The sequence below is a fragment of the Heteronotia binoei genome, chromosome 15 (genome assembly GCF_032191835.1).
Source record: "Heteronotia binoei isolate CCM8104 ecotype False Entrance Well chromosome 15, APGP_CSIRO_Hbin_v1, whole genome shotgun sequence".
NCBI classification, from domain to species: Eukaryota; Metazoa; Chordata; class Lepidosauria; order Squamata; family Gekkonidae; genus Heteronotia; species Heteronotia binoei.
Window position 1 is genome coordinate 44366049 of NC_083237.1, and position 25751 is coordinate 44391799.

General features: G+C 46.2%; 1 protein-coding gene across 2 annotated transcripts; it reads right to left on the bottom strand.

Annotated features, from left to right (window-relative positions):
• Window positions 1-1802: 1802 nt before the first annotated feature.
• SPIB (Spi-B transcription factor) lies at window positions 1803-20342 on the bottom strand. Of its 2 annotated transcripts, none has more exons than XM_060256036.1 (6): window positions 20266-20342; window positions 16923-16950; window positions 16370-16457; window positions 10809-11011; window positions 7457-7601; window positions 1803-2940 (listed from the first exon to the last, which is right to left on the bottom strand). In XM_060256036.1, exons 1-6 carry the CDS (start codon window positions 20289-20291, stop codon window positions 2642-2644), a joined length of 789 nt encoding a protein of 262 aa, XP_060112019.1. In that variant the 5' UTR covers window positions 20292-20342; the 3' UTR covers window positions 1803-2641. The 2 variants fall into 2 exon arrangements, with proteins under 2 accessions (XP_060112019.1, XP_060112020.1); XM_060256037.1 differs by having other exon boundaries at window positions 7463-7601; window positions 20266-20292.
• Window positions 20343-25751: the final 5409 nt, after the last annotated feature.

Sequence of the window (25751 nt, forward strand, 5' to 3'; positions counted from 1 at the left end):
GCAGGTAGGAGTTCCAGCACAAAGGATATCCCACTGAGTTTGATGGGATTTACTCCTTAGTAAGTAGGCTGAGGACTGCAGCCTTACTTTCCTTTGGGTGAGAAAACACTGGAGACTAAGGTGCCAGAGCACAGGTGTGATTACAGATCATCCATTTTCCCTTTTCTGTAAAAGACAAAACTGTATGTGCATGCAACTGTGATATGGATCAGGGCCACACATGAACAGGAGATTGGATTTAGCCCCTCAATCTACTCTCCATTTTGCTAAAAAAATTAAGTTCCTCACACTTTTATTAACATATTAAAGTTTTAAACAATGCATATGGCTAGGGAGTTGTAATATTGGCTTCATTTACAGATAAATATCCAAGCAGCACATAGTGGAAACAAATGAACATTGCTTCAGCAGGCAGTAAAAGCCCAGTGAAAGAATGTGCTTCACACCTCCAGCCAGGACCGCAGAAGGTTTTATCACCTCCCACCCATACACCCCGTGTCAGGTTTTGGTGGTTAGACACTAAAGCAGCAAGTTAAATGGGTAACTTCAGATTTGTTCACAACAAAGGACTGACCCAACAGCCCTTCTGCCACTGAATCCAGTGAGCTTGGGCAGCCCATATATGCCCTGCCATGGCAATGGGGCCCAATGCTTGTCCAAGTATGGTTGCCAACAAACTGGAGAAAAAACATTTTTAATAGGTGCAGAAATGGGCAGCTGAAGGTTGTCATGGTATAAAGGTGGACACCCCAATTTAGCCTCTATTAAGAAGGCAGGCCCTTTGGAGGGGGCGGGGTTGATCAGGCAGTTGGCACAGAAGTAGTCTTTGAGATTTTGCCCTGGGCAAAAGTCCAAGAGGGGATCCCAGAATGATTGCCACCCCACTGCCAGTCCTCCTGCAGGCCTGAGCAAGGGATGGCTCTCGCCCCATACATGGTGAGTGGGAGCTGCTGCCACACGGCTGCTGCCTGAGACCCAGCCTCCAAAAGGATGGCAGATTATACATAAAGTAACCAAATAAATACATATCCCAAGGTGGGTGCAGCTCTCAGATTGTCAGCTGCCTTCCTCTGTGCCCTTAAAAATATTAGGCAATGCCGGAAGGGAGGGAGGGAGGGAGGAAGGAAGGAAGGAAGGAAGGAAGGAAGGAAGGAAGGAAGGAAGGAAGGAAGGAAGGAAGGAAGGAAGGAAGGAAGGAAGGAAGGAAGGAAGGAAGATGGGGAGAGATGGAAAGAAAGCAACTTCAACTTCAAAAGCATTCTCCAAACTGCCAGCTGCCTTGGCTTGGATGAGTGATCTAAAGAGAGAAATGCCTTATCCAAGCCAGCTGACGAGGCGGTGGTGGCTTCAAGAGTCACACAATGTGTGTGCTAGAGTCACATGTGGCTCCCAAGCCACAGTTTGGCCACCCCTGGACTAGGATCTGGGAGAGACCAGGGGTCAAACCCCCATTCTGCCATGAAGTGACAATTAGCCAACCTGCTTTTGTTCAGCCTTACCTAGTTTACAGGGCTGTTGTACGGATAAAAGGGAGAAGAGAGAACTACACACATTAACCTGACCTTGGAGGAACAGAAGGATAAAAATGTGTTAGGAGTTGCAGACACATCGATTGCGCTCAAAATAACCAGACAATTTTCTTGCTGTTCTTAGGCATGAATTGCCATTAAAGAAAGCCTCAAGAAAAGCAACAATTTGTGTGTTGGTCTGATTAGACATCAGTTCCCTTAAAGAAAATGTTGAGACCTGCAATATTGCCTGCCAGCACACACTTCCACATGCTTCAAAGCAAGGTTCTCATAAACGGTCATAAAATCTTTATTTTCAAATTTACATTTTATACAGAAAAGATCCATTGAAAAAATAAATCAGATTTGTACAAATGTTGGAGATAAAAAAAAGAAACCTTAGTATTAAATAAACATTTGAACTATATACAAAACTCCCAGGTAGGAGTTTTCATAGGTACCGTTGGCCTCGATAACCTAAATGATCTCATACTTCTCTCAGAAGATCCAACAACCCACATATATCTTCACAAAATGTCATTCTTGTTAAACCAGCCATCCTTAGACTTGTTTGCCACGAAGGCACACAGGAACCTTCTGACCCACCCGCATTTTGGCCTCGTTCTGTCCCACACACAATAATACCACCAAACTCCAGTCCCATCTGATAGAGTAACCCCCTTCACCACTGAAAGTCAAACCCTGTAATCCATTTCCTATTAAAACCTTATTCCTCCGCTCAGCCTCTTTCCCACACCAAAGAAAAACTATGAAGTCGACTTCAGGAGATAGGACACTTACTCCTAATTCCTCATTATTCAGATAAAATCTACCTCCCTGCCCAAAATTCAAATTCCCAACCCTATCCCTGATGTATAATGCCACCTCCCTTCCTCCACCCCCCAGAAAATCCAGCAGCCCCAATTCTCCCATGAAGCTCAGACCCATGGAGCCTGGAAGCTGGCGCCCCCTGGTGTCCATCTTCCTCTCACAGAAAATTTTGGGGGCAGTCCCCAACCTGAAGCAGCAGTGAAGATTCTGAGGGGAGACACTCACATTGGGGGGTGTGTGTGTGGGGATATCTGTTCATTTGACTGTCCAAAGTCCCTATAAATCCTGGAAAGGGGGACCTCTTAAGAGGGAGCTGACTTCCCCAGCAGCGAGATTCCAAACTGGTACGTGAGCTTCTTCTTCACCTTCTGAATCTCACCCGTCTTGCTGTAGTTGCGTAGGGCCCGAGCCATCTTCTGGTAGGTCATCTTCTTGCGGTTCCCCTTCTGCTGCCCCCAGCGGTGTGCCAGGAGCTCCTTATGCTTGGAAGAGAACTGGAAGATGCCCGCGTCACGCTGGACCCACCACACACACTCCTTCATGTCCCCACGTTCCAGGAGTTCCAGCAAAAACTGGTAGAGACGCAGCTTTCGGCAGGACCCTGAAGATGACAACAGAAAGCCCAGGTGAATCTGCGCCAGGTACTCTGAATGCAATATTGTGGGAGAGGCTTCTTGAAGAGGAAGATGGAAGAACCAAGCTTTCCTCTACCAATCTATGTACCAGTTTGGTGTGGTGGTTAAGTGCGTGGACTCTGGGAGAACAAGGTTTGATTCCCCACTCCTCTACTTGCAGCTGTTGGAATGGCCTTGGGTCAGCCATAGCTCTCGCATAGCTGTCCTTGAAAGGGCAGCTTCTGTGAGAGCCCTCTCAGCCCCACCTACTTCACAGGGTGTTTGTTGTGAGGGAGGAAGGTAAAGGAAATTGTAAGCCACTCAGAGTGAAGGGTGGGGTATAAATCCAATATCATCATCTTCTACCACCTTATGTTCCTCTCAGCAAACATTGTTGGCGATTTCTATCTCCCATCCTATCAGAAAGCTCCCCAAACCTCACTATTCCAAACTCCATCCCCCAAATCTCCAGTTATTTCCTAATCCAGAGCTGGCAACCTTACCACTAAAGACTCTATGCTGTGAGGAAGGGAGGGGAAGGGTTGCATCAGTGTTTACTTCTTGTGGTCCTTTCTTACACGCCCAGGGAAATACTGATAACCAGTTTGGGGTCAAGAAGTAATTTTTCTCCAGGCCAGTTTGGCCAGGGATCCTGAAGGGTTTTTTGCCATCTTCTTGGCATGGAACAAGGGTCACTGGAGATGTATGTGTGTGGGAGGGAAGGTATTTGTGAATTTCCTGCATTATGTAGGGGGTTGGACTAGATGACTCTGGAGGTCCCTTCCAACTCTATGATTCTATGACCTGCATGGACAAAAGCCATGGTGGAGGCTGCAGTAAGGAGGAAAACTGGGCAAGACTGACCAAAAAACCTGGCTGGATCCGTAGACACAGCTGCAAACACTGACATATGCCTCAGAGTTTGTTTTCAGCAACTATGAGACACATAAATTTACCATTCCTCATGATTTTTATTAACTAGGCATGTTTCTGAGTGGCGGCAGAAAGTTTAAGCTGAATACAGGAATCAACATTTCTGCCTCTCCTCAAGTCAGGGTTTAAAACTTTCAGAGTCACAGCTCGGTTCTGAGGAAATCACAAGTCTCTCACCACTGAACATCAACAAAACCACACCACATAACTGTGGTTTTAGAATAAAGGTTTTCAGGTCAGAGGAGACAACTTTGATCAGAGCCATCTCTCTCTGGTTAGAAAACAATCACTGTCTGCTGTGTATCTGGCAGAGTGGGCCAGGTAGAAACTTTGTTAAGGAATTTTGGATTGCCAACACCACCAATTTGACACACGGACCTCCCCTGAGAATGATGGGGAATTTGTACCACTTTAAATCTTCCTTCCTAAAGTTACCACTGAACACATAAAGCTGCCTTTATCCTAAATCAGAAGATCATTCTTCTCAGACTCATCATCTGCACTTCACTGCAGCTCCTCAGGGTCTCAGGCAGAGGTCTTTCCTATCACCTACTACCGAATCCTTCCAACGGGAGATGCTGCAGACTGAACCTGAGACCTTCTGCATGCAAAGCTACCATTAACCCGCAGCTCTTCTCTGCCATATCTGGGCTCCTTCTCTCCCCCTAGCTTACATACCCTCCTACCACTCCATCTACCCCATTCCGCAATCTTAGATCTTGTGATGCCCACTGACTCTTACTCCCCCTCCCTCCAGTCTTTGGTTCAGACTTTGGAGCCATACCTTTTGTGTTGTGTTTCTAAGGATGGCCTTAATATTTTGGTCTTGTGTGGGTTATTTGGTATTCATCATCAACTTTGTATGAGGGATTTATAACAGATTGTGTAAAACTGATTCTCAATTACTTTTAATGTATCTTGATATTCAGGTCCTAGGTTTTTCATCACATTATGGCATACATTATCAGGGATGGCCAACGGTAGCTCTCCAGATGTTTTTTGCCTACAACTCCCATCAGCCCAGTCAGCATGACCAACGGCTGGGGTTGATGGGAGTTGTAGGCAAAAAACATCTGGAGAGCTACCGTTGGCCTCCCCTGCATTATATAATAAATATTATTTCTTTTGACAGAGTTGCTGTAGCTAATCCTTTAAGGCATTATCAGTACCTTTCTAGTTGAGTTTGTTCCTCCCCTTCTCCTTTGCTTAATATTTGCATCTACTTCTAATTTGCTTTTAATCATTAATTGGAAGTCAAATATTGGACCGTGTGCTAATTAGTTCCTCCCCCCTCTCATGTGACAATGAACTCTGTGCTGTTAGGAAGCTGCCGTGCATCAGCTTAGGGAGGCTGGCTTCCAGGTGGGGCTGAGATCTCTTGAAATTACAGCTAATCCTCCAGAGTAGTGAGATCAGTTTCCCTGGAGAAAATGAGTGTTTTGGAAGCATTATATTCCACCAAGGTCCCTCTCCTTCCCAAATCCTGCCCTCTCCAGGTTCCACTCCCAAATCTACAGGAATTTTCCAACCCGGAGCTGGTAACACTGGTGAGGGTAGCAGTGAAGATTCCAGAACAGCAGCCATATTAGTTTAGCAGCAAAATACGACAAGAGTCCAGGGGCATCTTAAAGAGGAACAACAGTTATTCTAGCACAAGTTTGGTATGAATTGGAGTTCACTTCATCAGATGCATTGGAGTGCTTGTCCACTAGGCAGATGCTGTACAAAAACTACTAGCAATGGAAAGGGGGCAGCAGAGGAGGGGAAAGATCTTTCGGTGAGAGGCCCATTTAAAACAAGATCCAGTCCAAAGAGTAACCAAACTGCTCAGAGTGGATCAGGACCACTCCCAACTATTGACAGATATGCACAGTAGGATCTTATGATAATATTGTGTTCTTTAGGATATATGATTCTATGTTAATCCTGTTATCTACCATCAGCTGGAAGTGGTCCTCACCCATTCCGACTGGATTGATTACTCTTCTGATTGGATCTGGTTTCCAAGATCTCTTTGGACCCAAGAGGGCAGAGAAAAGCTGCTTTTTATAAGCAGTTCAGCATCTCTACTTGACCCATTGCTGGCATCCTCCATTCACACAGAGAAAGGTGGCATCTTAGTCTCTCCTCTGTAACAGGTTGAACATCTACCTATGACCTATGGTTGCCAGCCTCCAGGTCTGATCTCCAGGCTACAAGGACCAGTTTCCCTGGAGAGAGCTCGTATACTACAGATGCTAAGTGAAATCCCTTCCGAACTACTCCCTCCATAACCCCCCACCCCCAAATCTCCAGGAATCTGCTGGCCTGTCTCCACTCAGTGCAGAGGGGAAGGCTGCTGGACCTGGCCCCAGCAAGGCTCCATCTGCACGTTACAAAGTCCTCATGTTCACTGAGAACAACACAAGGACTGCATACCACACCTGTGATGGGAGTCTGTGCTTCCTGGATACCCCCTGGCTCTTTTCTGCTTGTGACCACAGCACAATGGGAGAAGCAGTGTTAACCTCTCCCCCCCACCATTGTTTTCGCATCCTCAGCCCACCCCAAACCAGTGAGCACCTGGGCAGCACAAAACGTCCATCACATGTCTACTACAAAGTCCTTGTGTGGACCACCAACAAACACGAAGCCTTTGTAATATGTAAAGGTCCCCTGTGCAAGTGCCAGTCATTTCTGACTCTGGGGTGACATCGCATCACGACGTTTTCACAGCAGACTTTTTATGGGGTGGTTTGCCATTGCCTTCCCCAGACATCTACACTTTCCCCCCAGCAACCTGGGTACTCGTTTTACCAACCTCGGAAGGCTGCGCCAACCCTGAGCCAGCTACATGAACCCAGCTTACGCCAGGATCAAACTCAGGTCCTGAGAAGAGTTTGGACTGCAGGACTGCAGCTTTGCCACTCTGCGCCATGGGGCTATTTTGTAATATGAGGATGTAGCCAAAAGATGCCTGCCTTGGCCTGGATAGACCAATCATGAAAGATCTCAGAAACTAAGCAGAGTTGGATATGATCAATAACTGATGGGAGACCAGCAAGGAATACCAGGATGCAGGCAATGGCCAACCACCTCTGATCCTCTCTTACCTTGAAAACCTTATGGGGTAGCCATAAGTCAGCTGCAGCGTGACTACACTTTCCACTACCACCAAACATGCCTAGGCATCCAGGATGCTAGAATTCTATCATTCAGTGAACCATTTTCTACCAGCTGTGCAGTAGATCCTTGCAGAAGATTCCAGTGTGGTACCTCTTAGCTTTAAAGAGGGAAGCCAGGAATTCTTGCATATGTCCTTGACAGTTGCCCGATACAAAGTACGGCAACTCTGTTGAGATTGTGTACCCCTTGCTGGTCCGGGATGCTAGCATATGCTCAGCTTTGTCAACACTCTGGGACCCTGGCCTGCCATCACCTGTCTGCCACGGAGAATATTCTCCAAAGTAGGTCCTGAAACCATTCAGGAGATCAGAAGCTGGAAGGCCCAACTAGTAGTATTCAGGATTTGTACCAAACATACGTTCAGGATGCATCTAGGATTTAAAAATGGGGGACAGAGAGGCTCACCTGAACCAAGCCCAGATGAGAGATTTTCGTCAGAATCACTGTCAGACACCTCAAGAGATGGGCTGCCCACGTGAAATTCTTCTTCCTCAGAAGATGGGCTGGAGACGGCCCCAGGTACAGAATACTGTTCATATGGAATGTAGATCTGTGGAAGTCAAAAGCCATGTAAGAAGGGAGAAGGAAGGATTAACTGGCTCAGAAAGCATGCCTGGTTCTCTGACCACTTAGGATCAAATGGCATGAGAGATCTGTGACTAGATCAACCAAAAATATTCTTAATGAAGTACAGTTATGGTTAGTGTTCCCTCTAAGTTGAGTTAGTGTGAGCTAGCTCACAGTTTTTTAGCTTCCAGCTCACACATTTTTTGTCTTAACTTAGGAAAAATGGCCCCAGAGCATATTAATTTATGCAGTAGCGCACAACTTTAGTGTCAGTAGCTCACAAAGTAGAACTTTTGCTCACAAGACTCCACAACTTAGAGGGAGTACTGGTTATGGTTGTGTGAGGTTTACCAATTTTATTGAAGCAGACGAGGAAAGGAAAGCTATTTTCCTGGTCAAAGTTGCCCATTTCCATCTGTTTTTGAAACAGCAACATCCATGCTTTGCCACCTCACTTTCATGCAGCAAAAAACACTGCTAGTATCAATCACTTAAGGGTGTTCAAAATTCAGATGCAAAACTTTCTATAGAGTCATTGCTGGAGATTTTCAAATAGAAATGGGGGCAGCTATTACAGTCAACATGAAAATGAGCTGAGAAAGTCGCCAAGGGCATTTCAAAAACACACGTATGGAGTCTCAAAAACACATGTCTGCTTAATCCAGAATGCCTGATTATTGCCAACAATATTATCCAAGTATTAACCAATAATGCGGCAAACTGATGTCTCATCTCCTGGCCTTGATGCATTAGCCAGACAACACTGTAAGTGCTCAGAAAGTGTGTTAAAGAAGGAGCAAGGAGGAATGCACTGCTCTTAGTCCCACCTGCATGCAGCCATCTCCTGATGAGCCAGTGTGGTGTAATGGTTAGAGTTTCAGACTAGGATCTAGGAGATCCAGGTTCAAATCCCCACCTGGCCATGGAAGCTTGCTGGGTGAGCTCGCAGCCTAACCTACCTTACAGGGGTGTTGTGAGGATACAGCGAGAACAGGAGAATGTTGTAACCCACTTTGGTTCCCCATTGGGGAGAAAGGTGAGATACAAATGAAGCAAGGAAATAAAATGGCATCTACATACAGGCAAAGCTCACATTAGCTCCACCCCCATGACTGCAAACACAGCTCTTTCTTCTCACTACACAAGTGGACTCTGCATTCACAAGTCATGTGTTCATAAGCCAGCAATCATGTGTGGGCAGATGGCAGGACCAGCACACTCGTGCCAGTTCCCATCTGCATGTCTTGATTTCAGCACTCCCATCATCTGAAAAAGGGTCTTGGATGAATGGGTAGCGTAATTCAGTGCATTAGACTGCAGCGGTCCCCAACCTTTTTGGTACCAGGGACCAGTTCTGTGGAAGACAATTTTTCCACAGATCGGGGGGGGAGGGGCAATGGTTTCGGGATGATACAACTGTGCACTTTATTTTGGTGTGGTGGTTACGTGTGCAGACTCTTATCTGAGGGAACCGGGTTTGATTCCCCACTCCACCACTTGCAGCTGCTGGAATGGCCTTGGGTCAGCCATAGCTCTTGCAGAGTTGTCCTTGAAAGGGCAGCTTCTGGGAGAGCTCTCTCAGCCCCACCCACTTCACAGGGTGTCTATTGTGGGGGCGGAAGATAAAAGAGATTGTGAACCACTCTGAGATTTGCAGTGGAGGGCAGGATAGAACTACTACTACTGCATTGTAATATATAAAGAAATAATTATACAACTCATGGCCCGGCTGCTAACAGGCCATGGACCGGGGATTGGGGACCCCTGCATTAGAGGAATGGGATGTTGGCTATCCAGAATCCTAGATTCTCTGGGAAAGAGATAACTCTCTAAGGCCCAAACTTTACATTATGTTGAAGAGCCACAATTGGTTCAGGCTGAAGAGCAGGGGCCCAATCCCAGCTTCCTGAGATTGTTGTAGCTCCCAAACCCACAGAAGCAATTTGAGGCCCAAAGGTAAAAGCCATTGCCTTCCTCTGCACAGCAACCCCAGCCTTCCTTGGTGGGTCCCCCTCCAAGTGCAGACTGTGGTCAACCCTGCTTAGCTTCTGGCTGTGATAAGACTGAGCTACTGCAGGCTAATCAGGCTGCTGATAAGAGCAGGTTCTGGTCTAAATCAAGCAGATCTCGCCTGCATGCAGGAAAGGGGAAATAGAGGGGGGCTGGGATGATTGATGGTTCCTGCACATAGGGCTGGGACAAGGTTTGGGGGGGGTTTGGCTACCCTAATCCGGAGATGCCACCCATCCCTGCAAATGGAGAATGTGCCCCAGAAGATTTGGGGCCACTCTTAGGGCCAGATTAAACATTACACAGAGGTGTGTCCTTCACCCTGATGGTCCTTTTAAAACTCCAGGATCAGATAAGTGCGGGGGGAAGGGGGGGGAAGGTGCATATACCAAGCTTCATGTGCTTTTCCCCTGCTCTAAATGGCTCCATCACATTCAATTTTGCCTGTGGCATCTGGAAAAGCCCCTGAAAGGGAGTGTGTGTGTGATATGGAATAGGGGGCCACAGTGGGCAGCCCACTTGTAGACTTGCAAGCCTTGCTATTATTTACAGAGGTTACAGCCAGTGTTCCCACTAAGCTGAATTACCATGAGCTAGCTCAGATTTTTAGCCTCCAGCTCACCCATTTTGCCTTAGCTCAGGAAGGATGACTCCAGAGCACACTAATTTATGCAGTAGCTCACAATTGTAATGCCAGTAGTTCATAACTTTAATTCCAGTAGCTCACAAAGTAGAATTTTTGCTCACAAGATTCTGCAGCTTAGAGGGAACATTGGTTACAGCTGAACTTCAGTAGAGAACTGTCATACAATACTTGGGCAACACAGCTCAGTAACAGTAATCGGTCCTTCCAGATGAATTTATCTAGAGCAACCTTCAGTTCACACAGGAAGAAAGTCACTCTGGGAGCAGCACAAGTCTAGATCAAGTGCACAGCACACCAGATTTTTCTGGAGCTTGTATTGTACCACCCAAAATGGAAGCCCCAGAAGATTTGTGTGCCCGTTCCTGACTCCCTGCAGTGGTTACCTCTGTCCCAATAGAGCCTAGTTTGTTCTCCATGAACTTAAGACACAATCCTCAGCACCCACCTTTCTGCCCGACAGCCACGAGTCCTATCTTCCCTCTCCTGGATTCACTAGACCAGAGACAAGTCCCATCATTTCCACCTCCCTCTCACCTGAGCATTAAACTCATCCTTGGACCCGAGGCACATGTTCTGTGAGAGCATCATATCATCCTGGCTGTAGACGGCGTCCAGGGAGAGCTGGGGGTAAGGGCCATGCAGATAGGAAACTTGGACATTCTGCAGCTGGGCCAAGTGCCCCGCTTCGAAGTCAGCATAATTTGGCTCCTGCATCTCTAGCCAGTTCATACAGCTCTCTGAAAAAGAACAGATTGGATTTATGCTCTGCCCTTCGCTCAAAGTGGCTTACCATCTCTTTCCCTTCCTTTCCCCACAACAGACCCTGTGAGGTAGGTGGGGCTGAGAGAGCTCTTCTTCAGAACTGCTCTTGAGAGAACAGCTTAGAGAGAACTGTGCCTGGCCCAAGGTCACCCAGCTGGCTGCATGTGGAGAAGTAGGGAATCAAACCTGGTTCTCCCAGATGACAGTCCGCCACTCTTAACCACTACACCAAACTGGCTCTAAACAAGCTCTAAGTCAGAAAGAGAATCCAAGAGATTAGGGCTTTAAAAAAAGAAAAGAATGGTTCTGGTGTATTCATTTTACACAAGTGTAGGTTTGTGGCAAAGCATTTGGCTGCTTTTTTTAAAAAAAAAGCCTGACTTTCTAGTCCTTATTTGGGCTTTTTTAATGAAATCAGGAAGAGCCCCATGGCGCAGATTGGTAAGCTGAAGTACTGCAGTCCAAGCTCTGCTCACAACCTGAGTTTGATCCTGGCAAAAGCTGAGTTCAGGTAGCCAGCTCTAGGTTGACTCAGCCTTCTATCCTTCCGAGGTCGGTAAAATGAGTACCCAGCTTGCTGGCAGTAAAGTGTAAATGATCAGGGAAGGCAATGGCAAAGCACCCCGTAAAAAGTCTGCCATGAAAACGTTGTGAAGGCAACATCACCCCGGAGTTGGAAATGAGTGGTGTTTGCACAGGGGATTACCTTTACCTTTTTTTTACCTTTAATGAAATCAGGATACAGAACTTCTGTGGCTGTTTCCCCTTTATTTTATTTATAGTATGCTGTTCTCATTGAGGCACAAGGTAGATGACAAGATTTTAAAAATACTAATGCAATAGAAATAGAACAAGACATGACGGATCAGAAATAATGCAAAAACAGGCATTAAAACTGGCATCTCTCAGCCCCACACCTCACAGGACATCTGTTGTGGGGAAAGGAAGCCCTAAACAAACTTACACCCTTCTGAGTTGACCAAAGTCAGTGGGATTAGAAGGGTATAACTCTTCTTAGGCTTACCTTGTTAGAAAACAATGCAGTGAGAACAAGATAATGTATAAAGAGTGCCATAAACCACTGTTCCCTTTATAAAAGCACTCTCCAGAACAATTCCATTTTGCCTAGGGTTGCTAACTCCAGGTGGGGCCTGAGGAGGAAGGGGTTTGGGGAGAGGAGGGAGGGACTTCAAGTGCCATAGAGTCCACCTTCCAGAGTGGCCATTTTCTCCAGATGAACTGATTTCTGTCACCTGGAAATCAGCTGAAAACCCAGGAGATCTCCAGCCACCACCTGGAACCATTTGTGCAAATTTAGACATACTAAGCAAGTTGATATGATCAGTTGCCTTAGCACGGGTTCCTGATTCAAGAATACACGGCCAGTGGAAGTGGCAAATGAAACATGAATTAAACCTGGGGCTCATGTAGCCACACCTGTTGAACAGAGGACTGCTACCTCAGGATTGATTCAAGGATATAAAGTACCATCTGCGTCTCCCAGCAAGAGGGATATAAAGACAGCGGGATTTGGTACCTATTATTTTCAGCATCCAGTTTGGATCTTATTTACAATTGAGTCTTTGTCTGAGGACTGTGGACTCTTTAAGTTTCAGTTATTGGGTTAAGAGCATTTGATGTGAGCCATAATAAGTGATGCATGAGTAAAGAACGTAAAGCAATTATCTGAAGCATGTAATTTACAGTGTTTTGTTGTTTTCTTACCACCTGGAGGATGGCAACCCTACCACTCTCCCTTCCTTCAGGGGCCTGAGGCTGGCTGTGATGATTGTTGGGGAAGAAAGGTTCTGGGAATAGATTGGTCCTTCAGCTAAAAGTCCTGGGAGGCCACAGCCCTGGAGGGTTGCTCTTTCTCAGTGCTGGCCAGACACACACCTCCCTGGCTCTTGGGCCCTTTGCCTGGTCCAGTCGGCCCTTGGAAGGGCCTTCTTATTCTTAGAATACAGTCTTTGCATTGGTTATAGCATATCTAATATGTTTTTAAAATATGGCACCATGTTCTAATTTTGTAATCTACCTTGAGGCTCAGCAAGAAAGGCAGATTGTAAAAGATGGAAGGAAGGAAGGAAATGGTCTGGGGTCCCCAGTCTATGGCCACTGTTTACTTCAAGACATGCCTCCCCCTTCATCTTGGCACATCTGCTGTGCAACATGAGCAGGCAGCTGTGTAGGCTAAAAAGCTGCTCTAACCTTCCATTTCCCCCTCCCTTTCAAGAACCCAGGTGTCCTGGCTCTGATATACTCTTGGCTCTCACAGGTAGAGGAAGAGGGTGCTCCACACAAGGCACAAAGGCTCTTCTGTGAGCTGCTGGCAGCTGCAAACCAGGAGTTGTGCAAATTGGTTACCGTCGCTTTGCATAGGGCGCAGTATCAAAGTGCCAGCAGCAAGCATGCAGTTTTACCTCTTTCCATAAGAGGGTGCTTCTTTAAAACATAGAGGGGTTATCAGACTATAGATTTCCTCCTCTGTAAAAAGCTGGCCAAAAATGCCCTTAGCTCTGGGAGGGGAGGGGGTGTTAGTAAGTTTTACCCAAGGAAGAAAAAGAACCAATGCAATAATTCTCATAAGAACATAAGAAGAGCCCTGTGGGATTAAGACCAGTGGTCCATCTAGTCCAGTATCCTGTCTCACGCAGTGGCCAATGAGTTCCTCTGGAGGGCCAACAGCAGGGCACAGAGGCTGAGAACTTCCCCTGATGTTGCCTCCTGGCTCTAGGAGTCAGAGGAGGAGTATCTCAGCTTGTGGAGGTTTCCCTCGGTCACCATGGCTAGTAGCCACTGATAGACCTTTCCTCCACAAGTCTATCTAATCCCCTTTTAAAGCTGTTTATTCCTGTGGCCCTCACTACATCCTCCAGCAGCAAATTTCACATTTTAATCATTCTCTGTGTACATCCCATCCCCCAAATGAATACACAGGGATGACTGCTCCCTCCCAAGAGGAAACCTCTTTCAGAATTCTGACAATGCCAGAGATGATCTTGAAAAGCTTAAAAACCTGTGATAGTCTTTTGAGTCACTGGCATTTTTAATTTTGGACATTTTAAAAACTCCCTATACAACATTTTTACATTAAAGAAAAAAAATGAAAGAATGAGAGACCAAATAGCATTTAAATGATGAAAGCATTGCTTTAAAAAAAAATCAAACATCTCTCACTACCAAATTATCTTCCAGAAGATAATGAGGCTTGGCTTTTGTCAGCCAGTGAGAAGACAGGAGCTGATCAGCCAGGCATGGACCACTGCAAATGCCTTTTACAGGTGTTTGTTTTTAGGATTTGAGACTAAGATCTCTCCTGATAACCAGTTAAGATCTTTTTCTCAAGCCCTGCTCTTTCTTCTCCTGCCCATGAAGGGAACAGGGAGGGCTTTCTCAGTGTTGGCCCCTCAGCTTCAGAATGCACTCCAGCCTTCACTTTCTAATGTGCATAGCAGATCACATTGCCCGATATTTGAAACAGAATGATGACAATAGAAACTTTAATTCCTACCAGGAGGCAGGTCCTCCCTTTACTTTCTCCCCTGGAAGTAAATGATTGCCATTCATTTCTCTGGAAACTATACTTGGAAACTACACTTTATTTATTACTTTAAATTTCAGTTTAATTACTTTCAATTTAAATACTGTGATGAAGTGGGAAAAATTGGAATCTTGGCAATACACATCAAGGGAAAGCATAGCCAGTTTCAAGACGGGATCGGAGAAACACATACAGCAGAGGTCCATCAGTGGCTATTAGCCACAGGGTATAGATGGAATCGTTTTTTGTTTAAAAAAATAGCCTTTTTTAGAGACCTGTGGAACAAGAGTGGTAAGCTGCAGCAGCTCTCTGGGGTCTCAGGCAGCAATCTTTCACATTATCTTCTACTAGATCCTTTAACAGGAGATGATGGGGATTGAACCTGGGACTTTCTGCATGCCAAGCATATACTCTACTGCTGAGTCCCAGCCTCTATTCTCCAGCACACGGCCTCCCCTTATGTACCCTAGTACACTTCAAACTAAATCTGATTTGTAATCTAGTTGCTGAAAAGGATGGCTCCCAGTGGATCAGATCATGATGCACAGGCAAGAATGTAATAACAGTCCTGCTAGATCAGACCAGTGTCCATTTAGTCCAGCATCCTGTTCCACACAGCTGCCAAGCAGTTGCCTTACAGGGCCAAACTAACAGGGCACAGAGGCCAAGGCCTTCTCCTGTTGCTGGCTCCCAGTGCTGGTATTCAAAGGTTTTCTGCCTCTGTATATGGAGGCTCCCTTCAATTCCCATAGCCAGCAGCCATTGATGGACTTCTCCACCACAAAAGGAGGTATGTTCTAGCCCGGGGTGGCCAAACTGCAGCTCGGAAGCCACATGTGGCTCTTTCACACACATGAAGTAGCTCTCAGCTTGGAGAAAGCATTTAAAGTTGCTTTCTTCCCATCCCTCCCTCCCTTCTGATGTTCACCTCTTGCAGCTCTCAAACAGCTGATGTTTATTTTATGTGGCTCTTATGTGAAGCAAGTTTGGCCGCCCCTGTTGTAGCCTCTAGGACCAAAAATGCAACATTTCTTTCAGAGTAATGCATCGCGCCATGCCTGTGACAGACACTCTTCAAGCGTTGAATAAGGAAGCTCTTCCAAGAAACTAGGTAGCAAAACAAGTGCATGTCTACATCCAGATTGCATAAAGCAAGCAGGGAGGCTGGGGGGGAGAGCAGCTTTCCTGTTGTCATCTGCTGCGAAACAGGAAGACGTGCCTGCAAGTTACTTCAGCGACCATCTGATGATTGAGCAGACACTTCCTCTGCAAACCCCAAAGAAACCCTTGAAGCCATCAAAAAGACCAACAGTTTTACTGTGGCATATACATAAACTTAAGTGTTGCAAGACTCCATTTTCTTTTGTCCGGTGTAGCATATATGGCTACTGCTCTGGGATTTTCAAGCAGAGGGCCAATCTACAAAAGACATTCAAGATGTGTGATAGGGTCTCCCGTCTCTTCTCTAAGCAGCCCAATATAGATCACGATAGGTGAGGGGTTTAACCCTTTCCCCCCCAAGGAAAGGAGCCCTGTTTTCCCAGAGGGCAAACAGCACAGCCAGAGGGCCACTTTACATTTGGGGAAAGCCACAGGAGGAGAAAGGTTAGCCCCTTCCCTTGCTGTGATCCTTACCCAAGTCAGACTCCCTTACGCTGACCACAGCTCTCCAATGTCTCTTACAGTCTGGCCCTGAAAGAACATTATTTACAAACCTCTAGGCTCGCTCCCATTACTAAGCAAACGCCAGCACATGCTCTTTGCAGATTCCCCCAACATGCCTGCTTACCTGGGGAGCTCTCGGGGTCTCCAAGGCAGGGAGGAAAAGAGAGTTCTTGCTTGCAGGGGTCCAAATCATAGATGCTGCCACTGGGGTACTAAGGAAGCACAAACACCTTTTAAAGAATCCTTACAGGTCTCCCAAAGCTGGGACAAGAAGTCCTGACTGTCAAACTCACCCCAGTTTGCTAGACTAACTTGATCCTCAAGAGGTCCTGGTTGCCAAGACAAAGGGTTCCTCAAACTAGGGTCTGGGGACTCCTGGGGGTTCACGTGACCTTGTAAGAACAGACGAGTCCTTCTCACATCCAAGCACATAACCATACAAACACTGGACTTAAACACACTTTTAAATGGGAGTTTCCATATTGTTTTGAAGACAGGCATGCTTGGCTCATGCATATTTGGAAGGAAGGACACTGGGCTCATGGGAGATTTGGTGAGGGAGGAGGGGCTGCACAGAAAAACTTAAAATCAGAATAGGCGTCCCTGGCTTGCTACAGTCTGAGAGTTGCTGCTCTAAGATATCTATTCATGCACACAGAACTGAGCCACTTGCTTACCGTGTAGCCATACTGGGACCCTTCGAACCTGCAGGGAAAAAAAAATGAGAAAGGTTAGCCCCTTCCCTTGCTGTGATCCTTTTCCAAATCGTAATACGCATGATAAGTTTGTAGACCAAGTTAGGTCTCTTTTCCCTTCTTCCTTCCCCTCACCCTTTTGTCCATTACAGTTATTGGGAAGAATTCCTGCAACTATAATGAATTGTGAAGAGAACCCTGGCAGAAAAGGTATCAAAGGCCCCAGGCAAAGGGGGACTAAAAACTTTATGCTGTGACTCATTATTAGAGCTGTCCAACGATTTTAGAGCACAATCCTAAAAAGAGTTACCGTACTTTCTTCTCAATGGGCTCAAAATAGTTTAGGATTGCACTGTTACAGACTGCCAAAACCTCACGAGTGGAGCAACCAAAGGTTGAATGTGTGAAGGAGTGGTTAGGATCTGGTAGAGCCAGGATCGAGTCCTCATTCTGACATAAGCTCCAGAAAATAGAAGAAAGGGGAATAATGTTCTATTCTGCTTTGGGCCCCCATTGAAGAGAAAAGCAAAAAAAGTATAAATGTCTAAAATTAATAACTTACAATTAGATAACCAAAATCTAGAAGGAAAGCCCATCTCAAATCTTCTTTTCCCATTATTTCTTTCAGTAACATCAGATCCAAAATAGACTCAAAAATTAAGAAAGGCACTCATAACTTCATGCATTAAAATCTGCCTTCATTATTAAAATGATGGGCCCTATCATCTGCTTAGCTGATTCTTGGGTTGATGAAGCTACTAACTAAACAGATCCTGGTCTGCAAGTGTGCGTGCAGAACCTTTAGGGTTGAATTTAGTCAACTTTTCCACTGGCCCCCAAATAAAACTATCTGGGGAATCACAGGACCTGCATGAATAACAGTCATGTGGAGGTGGCTTACAGTGCAATCCTAAAGAGAGTTACTCCGTTCTAAGCCCAGCCATTGTCTCACAGAAACTGAAAGATATTATTCCCATTTTACAGAAATGGATCTGAGGCCATGACTGAGGGCAAGAATTGAAGCTGGTCTCCCACCATTGAGCACTGAACAAGACCAGGGCCAGTGGATTTTAAAGAAACTTATTACAGCTATTCCTCACTCAAGGCCCACTGAACACATTTCTACACAAATTCAGCCAAAGGGTTCTTTAACAGTTGCTGGTGGTGTTGACTGGTTTGAGACCTGGATTCTAATCCCACTTTAGAACAGTTTGGGAAGAGAGCTTCCAGTCAGGCACACCTCCACCCCATCCCCCATCACCTGCAACATAACGGGGGCCAGAGGAAACCAACACTTTGAAGGGGAATAAAACCAGCATTGTGAAGTACTTTGCATGGACTCAAAGTCCTATACAGACAAATCAAACAAAACAGGATCGCAAATGAAAGACCTTTTCCAACTTTCTCAAAATGCAAATAAGGTGGAAGAAACTTGAAAGATTAAAATGTGAAATTAGAAGGGGGGAAGCAGAGAGGAGGGAAGGGTGAGGTGGGATGGGGAAAGGGGTTCTAAGCAGTGTTCTCTCTGAGTCGGTGTGAGCTAGCTCACTGATTTTTAGCCTCCAGCTCCAGAGCAAATTTCTGCAATAGCTCACAACTTGAATGCCAGTAGCTCACAAAGAAGAATTTTTGCTCACAAGACTCCAGAGCTTAGAGGGAGCATTGGTTATAAGAAAAGGAGGGAATACTGACTGGGTGGATAGAATTTAGATATTTATGCCCCACTTTTGGTTCCAAAGAGTGCCCAAAGAGGGTTGCTACAACATCATTCTCTGGTCCTCCACTGTACCTTCACAACAACCAACCAGTGAGGTATCTTTGGTTGAGAAAACACAACTGACTCATGGCCACCCAGTAAGGTTTCCTAGTTGGACATTTTAAGCCCACACCATGCTGGCTCTCCATGTCTCCTCTTTTCTTCACAACAACTCTGTGCGGTAGTGCAGGTTCAGAAAGAGTGGCCCAAAATCACCCAGGGATCTGAAACCAGGTTCCCCAAACATTAAGCCAACACTCTCAATAACTACGCTGTGTTGTGTTTCACCCAGCGTGGGGGTTCACTCATGGGGGAGCAATAATAATAATCAGAGGGAAGCTGTTGGACACAGAAGTTGTGCACACCCATTACGTCCCCCCCTTCATGTAAGCCAGTGCTACCCGCCAACAGTCACACACTATTGAGCTAAGGAAATATTCAAATCTTTTTCCCCCATCTTTGCAGGCCTCAGTATTTGCATAAAAAGGCCAGAAAAGGGGAGGGAAAGTGAGAGGGAGAAAGTTAGAGCACCATAAACCACCTGACAGAAGAGCAAAAAAACCAAACCCCTCTCCCCCCCCCCAAAAAAAAACAGGGTTCGGGGAGTGAAGGGGCTTCTATTTTAAAGCAATTTTTCTTTCACAAGACAAAAAGAATCCAGCCCCCCCCCTCCAAAAAAACATGTCCCTATGGGGAGATAGTTCAATTTTTTCTTTTGTCACCAACCTTGTTACATTACATACAGCAAAACATATTGGTGGCAGCTTACTTTGGAGGAGCACCCCTAAAGACCAAAGCCTTCTGCAATATATTTCTCAGGCCAAATGACACAGCAAACCTAACCACCAGGTCTTTAAGAAAACCCCACAAATACCCGCGCAAAGCACCCAGTGCGTCTTAGTCATCTGAGTATTTTCAGTATTAGCATCTTCCAATTTAACTGTATTGGTTTTTTAATTATAATGGATCGATCTGAATGCCGTTTCTCAGAGGTGGCTAGCCACGGTTTGCAGCAAGCCGCCTGGCGGGAGGGAAAGCATCAGTCCACCACCCGACAAGACTGTATTTCCCTTGCAGAAGCCGAATTCACGGCCTTGCTGTCGCCAGCAAATCAATACCCTTGCACAGAATTTGAGGGTTCAGGTTCGCAGTCTGCCCCCCTCCCAATGCCCACGCCGGAACGAACTCCAGGAGTCTTGGCTCTCTACTTTCCTAGGGAAGCCCTCTTTTGGAACCATCCGCCCTAGAAATACCGGCCCCTTCTTGCAAGCCGGCCAAAAGCTGCGAGGCAGAGCCCTACGGAAGTGATTTTCCAATCCGAGGACAACTCCAATGGGGCGCTGGGTAAAGACAGCCGGGGACGAACCGTGTCTGTGCCTAATTGCCACCTCTGCCTATAAGGTGCCCGGAGTGATAACACGCTGCCCCTTCATCGCAGAAATAGGTCTACGATTGTTCACTCTGCACACGCTCAGAGATCATGTTTTTTCCCTCTACTGCCTGCTTTTTAAAGGGGACACAGCTCCAATGGCAAATCTTTGATTCCCGAACCGGCTTCCTTCTACTCACTGTGTGTAGTCCACCACGTCCAACATCCTCGGGGAAGCAGCCCGGGACGGTATCGGCAGGCAAGTTTCTTTTTTTCTGCTGTCGGCTGCAGCTGGGCGGGGGCGATTTATGTACCATCGTGCAGGGAGGGAGAGGCGCACGACAGCAGCGGCTCGGGGGGGGGGGGTGGAGTGATCTCAGACCAAAATTCCCCCGATGGGGAGGCGTGGCCCACGGGTAGGCTGGCATTACACAATGAGGGTTCCACACAGTGCCAGGAAGGAGGGTGAGTTGGGTTGGGAGTGGGGGAGAAGTTGACTACGGAAATAGGCGGTGCCACTCAGATCCAGGAAAAGATGCACCGGACCAGGGGTGGCCAAACTTACTTAATGTAAGAGCCACACAGAATGAACGTCAGATGTTTGAGAGCCGCCAGACAAGAAGGAATGGAGAGAGAGGTGGAAAGAAAGCAACTTTAACTGTAAATGCATTCTCCAAGCTGCCGGCTGCCTTGACTTGGAGAAGGGATTTAAAGAGAGGAATTGCCTTCTCCAAGCCGGCCGACGGGGCGGTGGGGGTTTTGAGAGCCACACAATTTGTGTGAAAGAGCCACTTGTGGCTCCCGAGCCGCAGTTTGGCCACCCCTGTCCTGGACGGAACTGGAGGTGGAAGATGTCGAGTTGGAGGAGCACAAGCCCGCGCCCACATGGGAGGGAGGCGTCAGCCCGCATGCCTTGCAAAAGCTCCTGGCTTGTGCCGGTGGGCGGAAGCCCCTCCTCGCTTTGATTATTATTCAAAAATAAGTTCCGGACAGTCAGTTCTGCAGGTCTGCTTCCTAGATTGAGGACTGAGCCCGGCCCCTGGAGTTGCACTTTAAAATATATATATATATATATATATATATATATATATATATATATATATATATATATATATATATATATATATATATATATCTGTTCCTTCTGTTTCCCGCCCAGACGCGTCTATGGTTCCCCTCCCCTCTCTCCCTTCTGCCCTCACAACAACCCTGCAAGGTAGGCCACGCTAAAAGGCGTGAGTGGTGAAGTCAAGAAGGGTAGGCGAGCGCATCTGTTTGCCCCACCAGAAATAAAGAGACTTAAATCTGTAGACCCTTCCTAGGTATTAGAATGTGATTAAACTGCTGAGTAAATTCGTTTAGGATCACATGTTTACTCGCAAAGCAATCTCATCTTGTTCAAGGCCTTTACTCCCCAGTAGGGGTGCCACCTTCCAGGTGGGACCTGGGGATCCCCCAGAATTACAGCTCATCTCCAGGCAACAGAGATAATTTCCTTTGGAGAAAATGGATGCTTTGGAGGGTGGACTTTACGGCACTGAGGTCCCTGCCCTCCACAAGTTCCACACCCATATCTCCAGGAGTTTCCCTACCTGGATCTGGCAACACTACCTCCTCATTTCCCTGCCGGTGGCCAGGGGGAACCTGGACCCCCTAGTAAATTGAAGTAAGAGATTATTTCTCATCTATTTTCCAAAGTTCATAGGAAAGACTCTGAGCTCTTTTAGAACACAGATGGGGATCCCCATGCCCAGGGCAGCTACACTGAAACTTAGATCATGCCTAGTGAAATGCTCCTAGGGACTACTAACCAGTTGCAAGTTTTAAAGTTTAGCTTCTCCTGCATAGAGGGGATCTAAAATGAATAAGAAAATGTTCTACATTGGTGCATTAAGCACATAAAACGAATTGGTGCATTAGCACATAAAACAAGAGTCCAGCAGCACCTTTTAGACCAATGAAGTTCCTGAACGACTCTAATTCAGAGATTACCTGTGCTGTAGCAAACCACCCCATAGAAAGTCTGCCATGAAAACGTTGTGAAAGCAATGCCACCCCAGAGTCGGAAACGGCTGGTGCTTGCACAGGGGACTACCTTTACCTTTTTTAGCAACATTTTTGGCCACCATTCTCCAACACAACTCTGGCTATGCTTGATTTTATGGTTACCCTCCCCTAATCTAATCTAAATTTAATCCTGACTTATTTTGTCCATTTAATTTTTTTTCTGTATCTTATGCTATGCTATGTCATGAAAGGTATGAAATTGCAGGTACCAGTGCGCAGGGTCAGGAGCCTGGGAGTGCTGCTGGAGTCTTCCCTGACAATGGAGGCCCAGATAGCAGCCACTGCTAAGTCCGCCTTCTTCCACCTTAGACAGGCGAGGCAGTTGTCTCCCTTCCTGGAGCGCGGTGACCTGGCAACAGTGATCCATGCAACGGTCACCTCGAGACTAGACTACTGTAATGCCCTCTACATGGGGCTGCCCTTGTATCGAACTCGGAAACTCCAGCTAGTGCAGAACACGGTAGCCAGGCTGCTAGTGGGTCTACCTAGGTGGGAACATGTGCGGCCTAGGCTGCGTGAGCTGCACTGGCTGCCAATTGTATACAGAGTCCATTACAAGGTGCTGGTTATTACCTTTAAAGCCCTATATGGCCGAGGACCTGCCTACCTTAGGGACCGTCTCTCTCCTTATGTTCCCCAGAGAGCACTGAGATCTAGTTCACAAAATCTACTGAAAATCCCCCGGCCAAAGGAGGCCAAACTGAAAGTAACAAGGGAGCGGGCCTTCTCAATAACAGCACCCCAATGGTGGAACCAGCTGCCAGAGGAGGTGCGGGCCCTGTGGGACCTTAATCAGTTCCGTAGGGCTTGCAAAACCGTCCTTTTCCAGCTGGCATATTAAGATGGAACCATCGCATCAATAAGCTATGTTTACATGTATATTAAGAATGTAGCACCATTAATTTTATACTGTAATTTAAATTTTAAATTTTAATCTAATCGCTGGTTTAAGAAATGTATTTTAATGGTTATGTTGTATTTATTGTTACATCATGGTGTGACCCACCATGTCTTGTAAGCCGCCCTGAGCCTGCTTCGGTGGGGAGGGCAGGGTATAAATAAAATTTTATTATTATTATTATTAAATTGAGAAACTGAAGACCAATGAAGTTTTATTCAAGGTATGAGCTTTTGTGTGCAAGCACACGTCATCGGGGCAATGATAAAGTGTGCTTGCACACAAAAGTTCACACCTTGAATAAAACTTTGTTGGTCTTAAAGGTGCCAATGGACTCTGACTTTGTCCTGTTGCTTCAGACCAACACAGCTACCCACCTGGATCTAAGAACATAAAAGTCTTGCTGGATCAGGCCAAAAGTACGTCAGGTCTAGTATCTGTTTGGCTGGCCAGCAAAGGCATTTGGGAAGGCCACAGCTTTGTAATAACTGTTGGCCTCTACTGACCGAAAGGCAGAGCTATGCTGCCTCTGAACTTGGAGGTTTTGTTCAACCAGTAGCTGTTGGGATACCTGTTTCCTGGGAATGGGTTTAATGGTCGTTTCCAAAGAAAACCAAAATGGTTCAGACACTTTTTAAAAAGGGCAACAGATCTACAAATAAGTGTGTCTAATTCTTCCCTACCAGAGAGACCCAGTTTGCTCTGGTGCTGAAGCTTTACATAACATGCCCAAAGCAGCTGCTCTTAGATATACCCGCTTCTTGTCAATTCAAAGCCTGAAGGGGGACTTCATTTTGTGAGCCACAACCAGGAATTAGTAATCATGTGTCATACAAACAAAGCATTCAAGATCCCTGCCATTGTGAAGGGTCGTCTCTTGGGCAGTGTGTTGTCCTGCTAACACACAGGTCTGCAGGCAGTAATCTCAGGAACCTTTTAAATGCGTGGACTAAGAGGAGAATCTTCTGAACATATGCAGAGTGTGTTTCTCTCCCACTCACCCAGCAATTACTGTCAGCAGCAGGCCTTCTAGGATACAGGCTGCAACGTCCCAGCAAGCTTGAACATTATAATACAGGGGTGGCCAAACTGCAGCTCAGGAGCCACATGTGGCTCTTTCACACATATTGTCTGGCTCTCAAAGCCCCCACCCCACCATCGGCTTGCTTGCTTGCTTCCTTCCTTGTTTCTCTCAAACATCTGACATTTATTCTATGTGGCTCTTTCATTAAGCAAGTTTGGCCATCCCTGTTATAATACTCATTGGGGAATTTTGCACTCTATCCAGAACTGAGGTCGGTAGTAACCTCCCTTCTGGCTCACTTCTTTGATTTGAGTAGATTTCTGTCTTAGTATTGGGCATAAACAGTACAAACATTTCCATTTCTTCTCTATCTTCATGACAGTCCTGTGAGGTAGGCCCTTTGTGATCCTATTTTGCCTCCTCTCAGCTGGTATTGATCTTTCTGTTATTTAAGGAGCAGTCCAAGACATTTCCTCTGACCCCAGCTTTTAACTGGGACATAAGAGCAGAGTGGTAAAGCTACAGTACTGCAATCCGAGCTCTCTGCTCACAACTTGAGTTTGATCCCAGCAGAAGCAGGGTTCAGATAGCCAGCTCAAGACTGACTCAGCCTTCCATCCTTCCGAGATCGGTGAAAATGAGTACTCAGCTTGCTGGCAGGAAAGTGTAGATGACTGGAGAAGGCAATGGCAAACCACCTTGTAAAAAGTATGCTGTGAAAACGTTGTGATGTGACATCACCCCAGAGTCAGAAACAATTGGTACTTGCACAGGGAACTACCTTTTTTTTTACTTTAACTGGGAGGTTTCACCTTTTAAAGGTATTTTTTGTGGACCACATCTAGACACATGACTCTTCTATGAACCTCATAAAAGTTATTTGCTGCCATTTTTATGCCTCTGGCTGGTTTTAATATTGATGATAAACTATTGATAATAAAGGAATATTGATAAATAAGGGACATTGCTATCGGTGTGATAAGTCTTTTTTTTTTTAATAAATGATTTTATGGTGTTGTTTTTTTTACCCTGTGAACTGCTTGGAGCACATCTCTGGAGAGGCAGTATATAAAATAATTTGACAAGCAAAGGATGAAGGCCAAGATAATGCAACACACCTGAGATGGGGGTGGAAGACAGTTTAGGCACATAACAAATTGCAGAGGAGATAAGAAACCATAATACCATCACTGCCACGCCCTCTGAGAATTTGCATATTATAACAAAAGCAAAAATCTGAATAATGAAGGCAAAATCTGAATATGCTGAGTCATGCCTATGGAGTGAAAAAGCAGGTAAGATCCCCGAGGCAGATCTCGAACCCAAGCCCAAGAAACCCAGTTCTGCATGCAGTGGAAGAAATGCATCCTTCCTCAACCAACCAACAGTTTAAGGGGAATTGAGATACAAAAGGGATCCTGGAGAGCTCCCTTCCCCCACCCTCAACTTTCCCCAGATTTGCATCAGACTCACCATGCAGGGAGCACACATGAATGGCCAGCTCTCCTGACTTGCAAAAGAATCAGCAGCAACTTATCTCCTGAAGACAGTTTTCTTCGCTATCTCTGGAGCCCTGGCTCCTCCATCCGGCCTAGGGGGGGAGGGCCCTTGCTCAAGGGGAGAGGGGGAACGAGAGAGTGCCCTTGAGCAGCATGCCTCCCCCCCAGCCACTTGTCATCTTTCCAAGACCCTCAGAC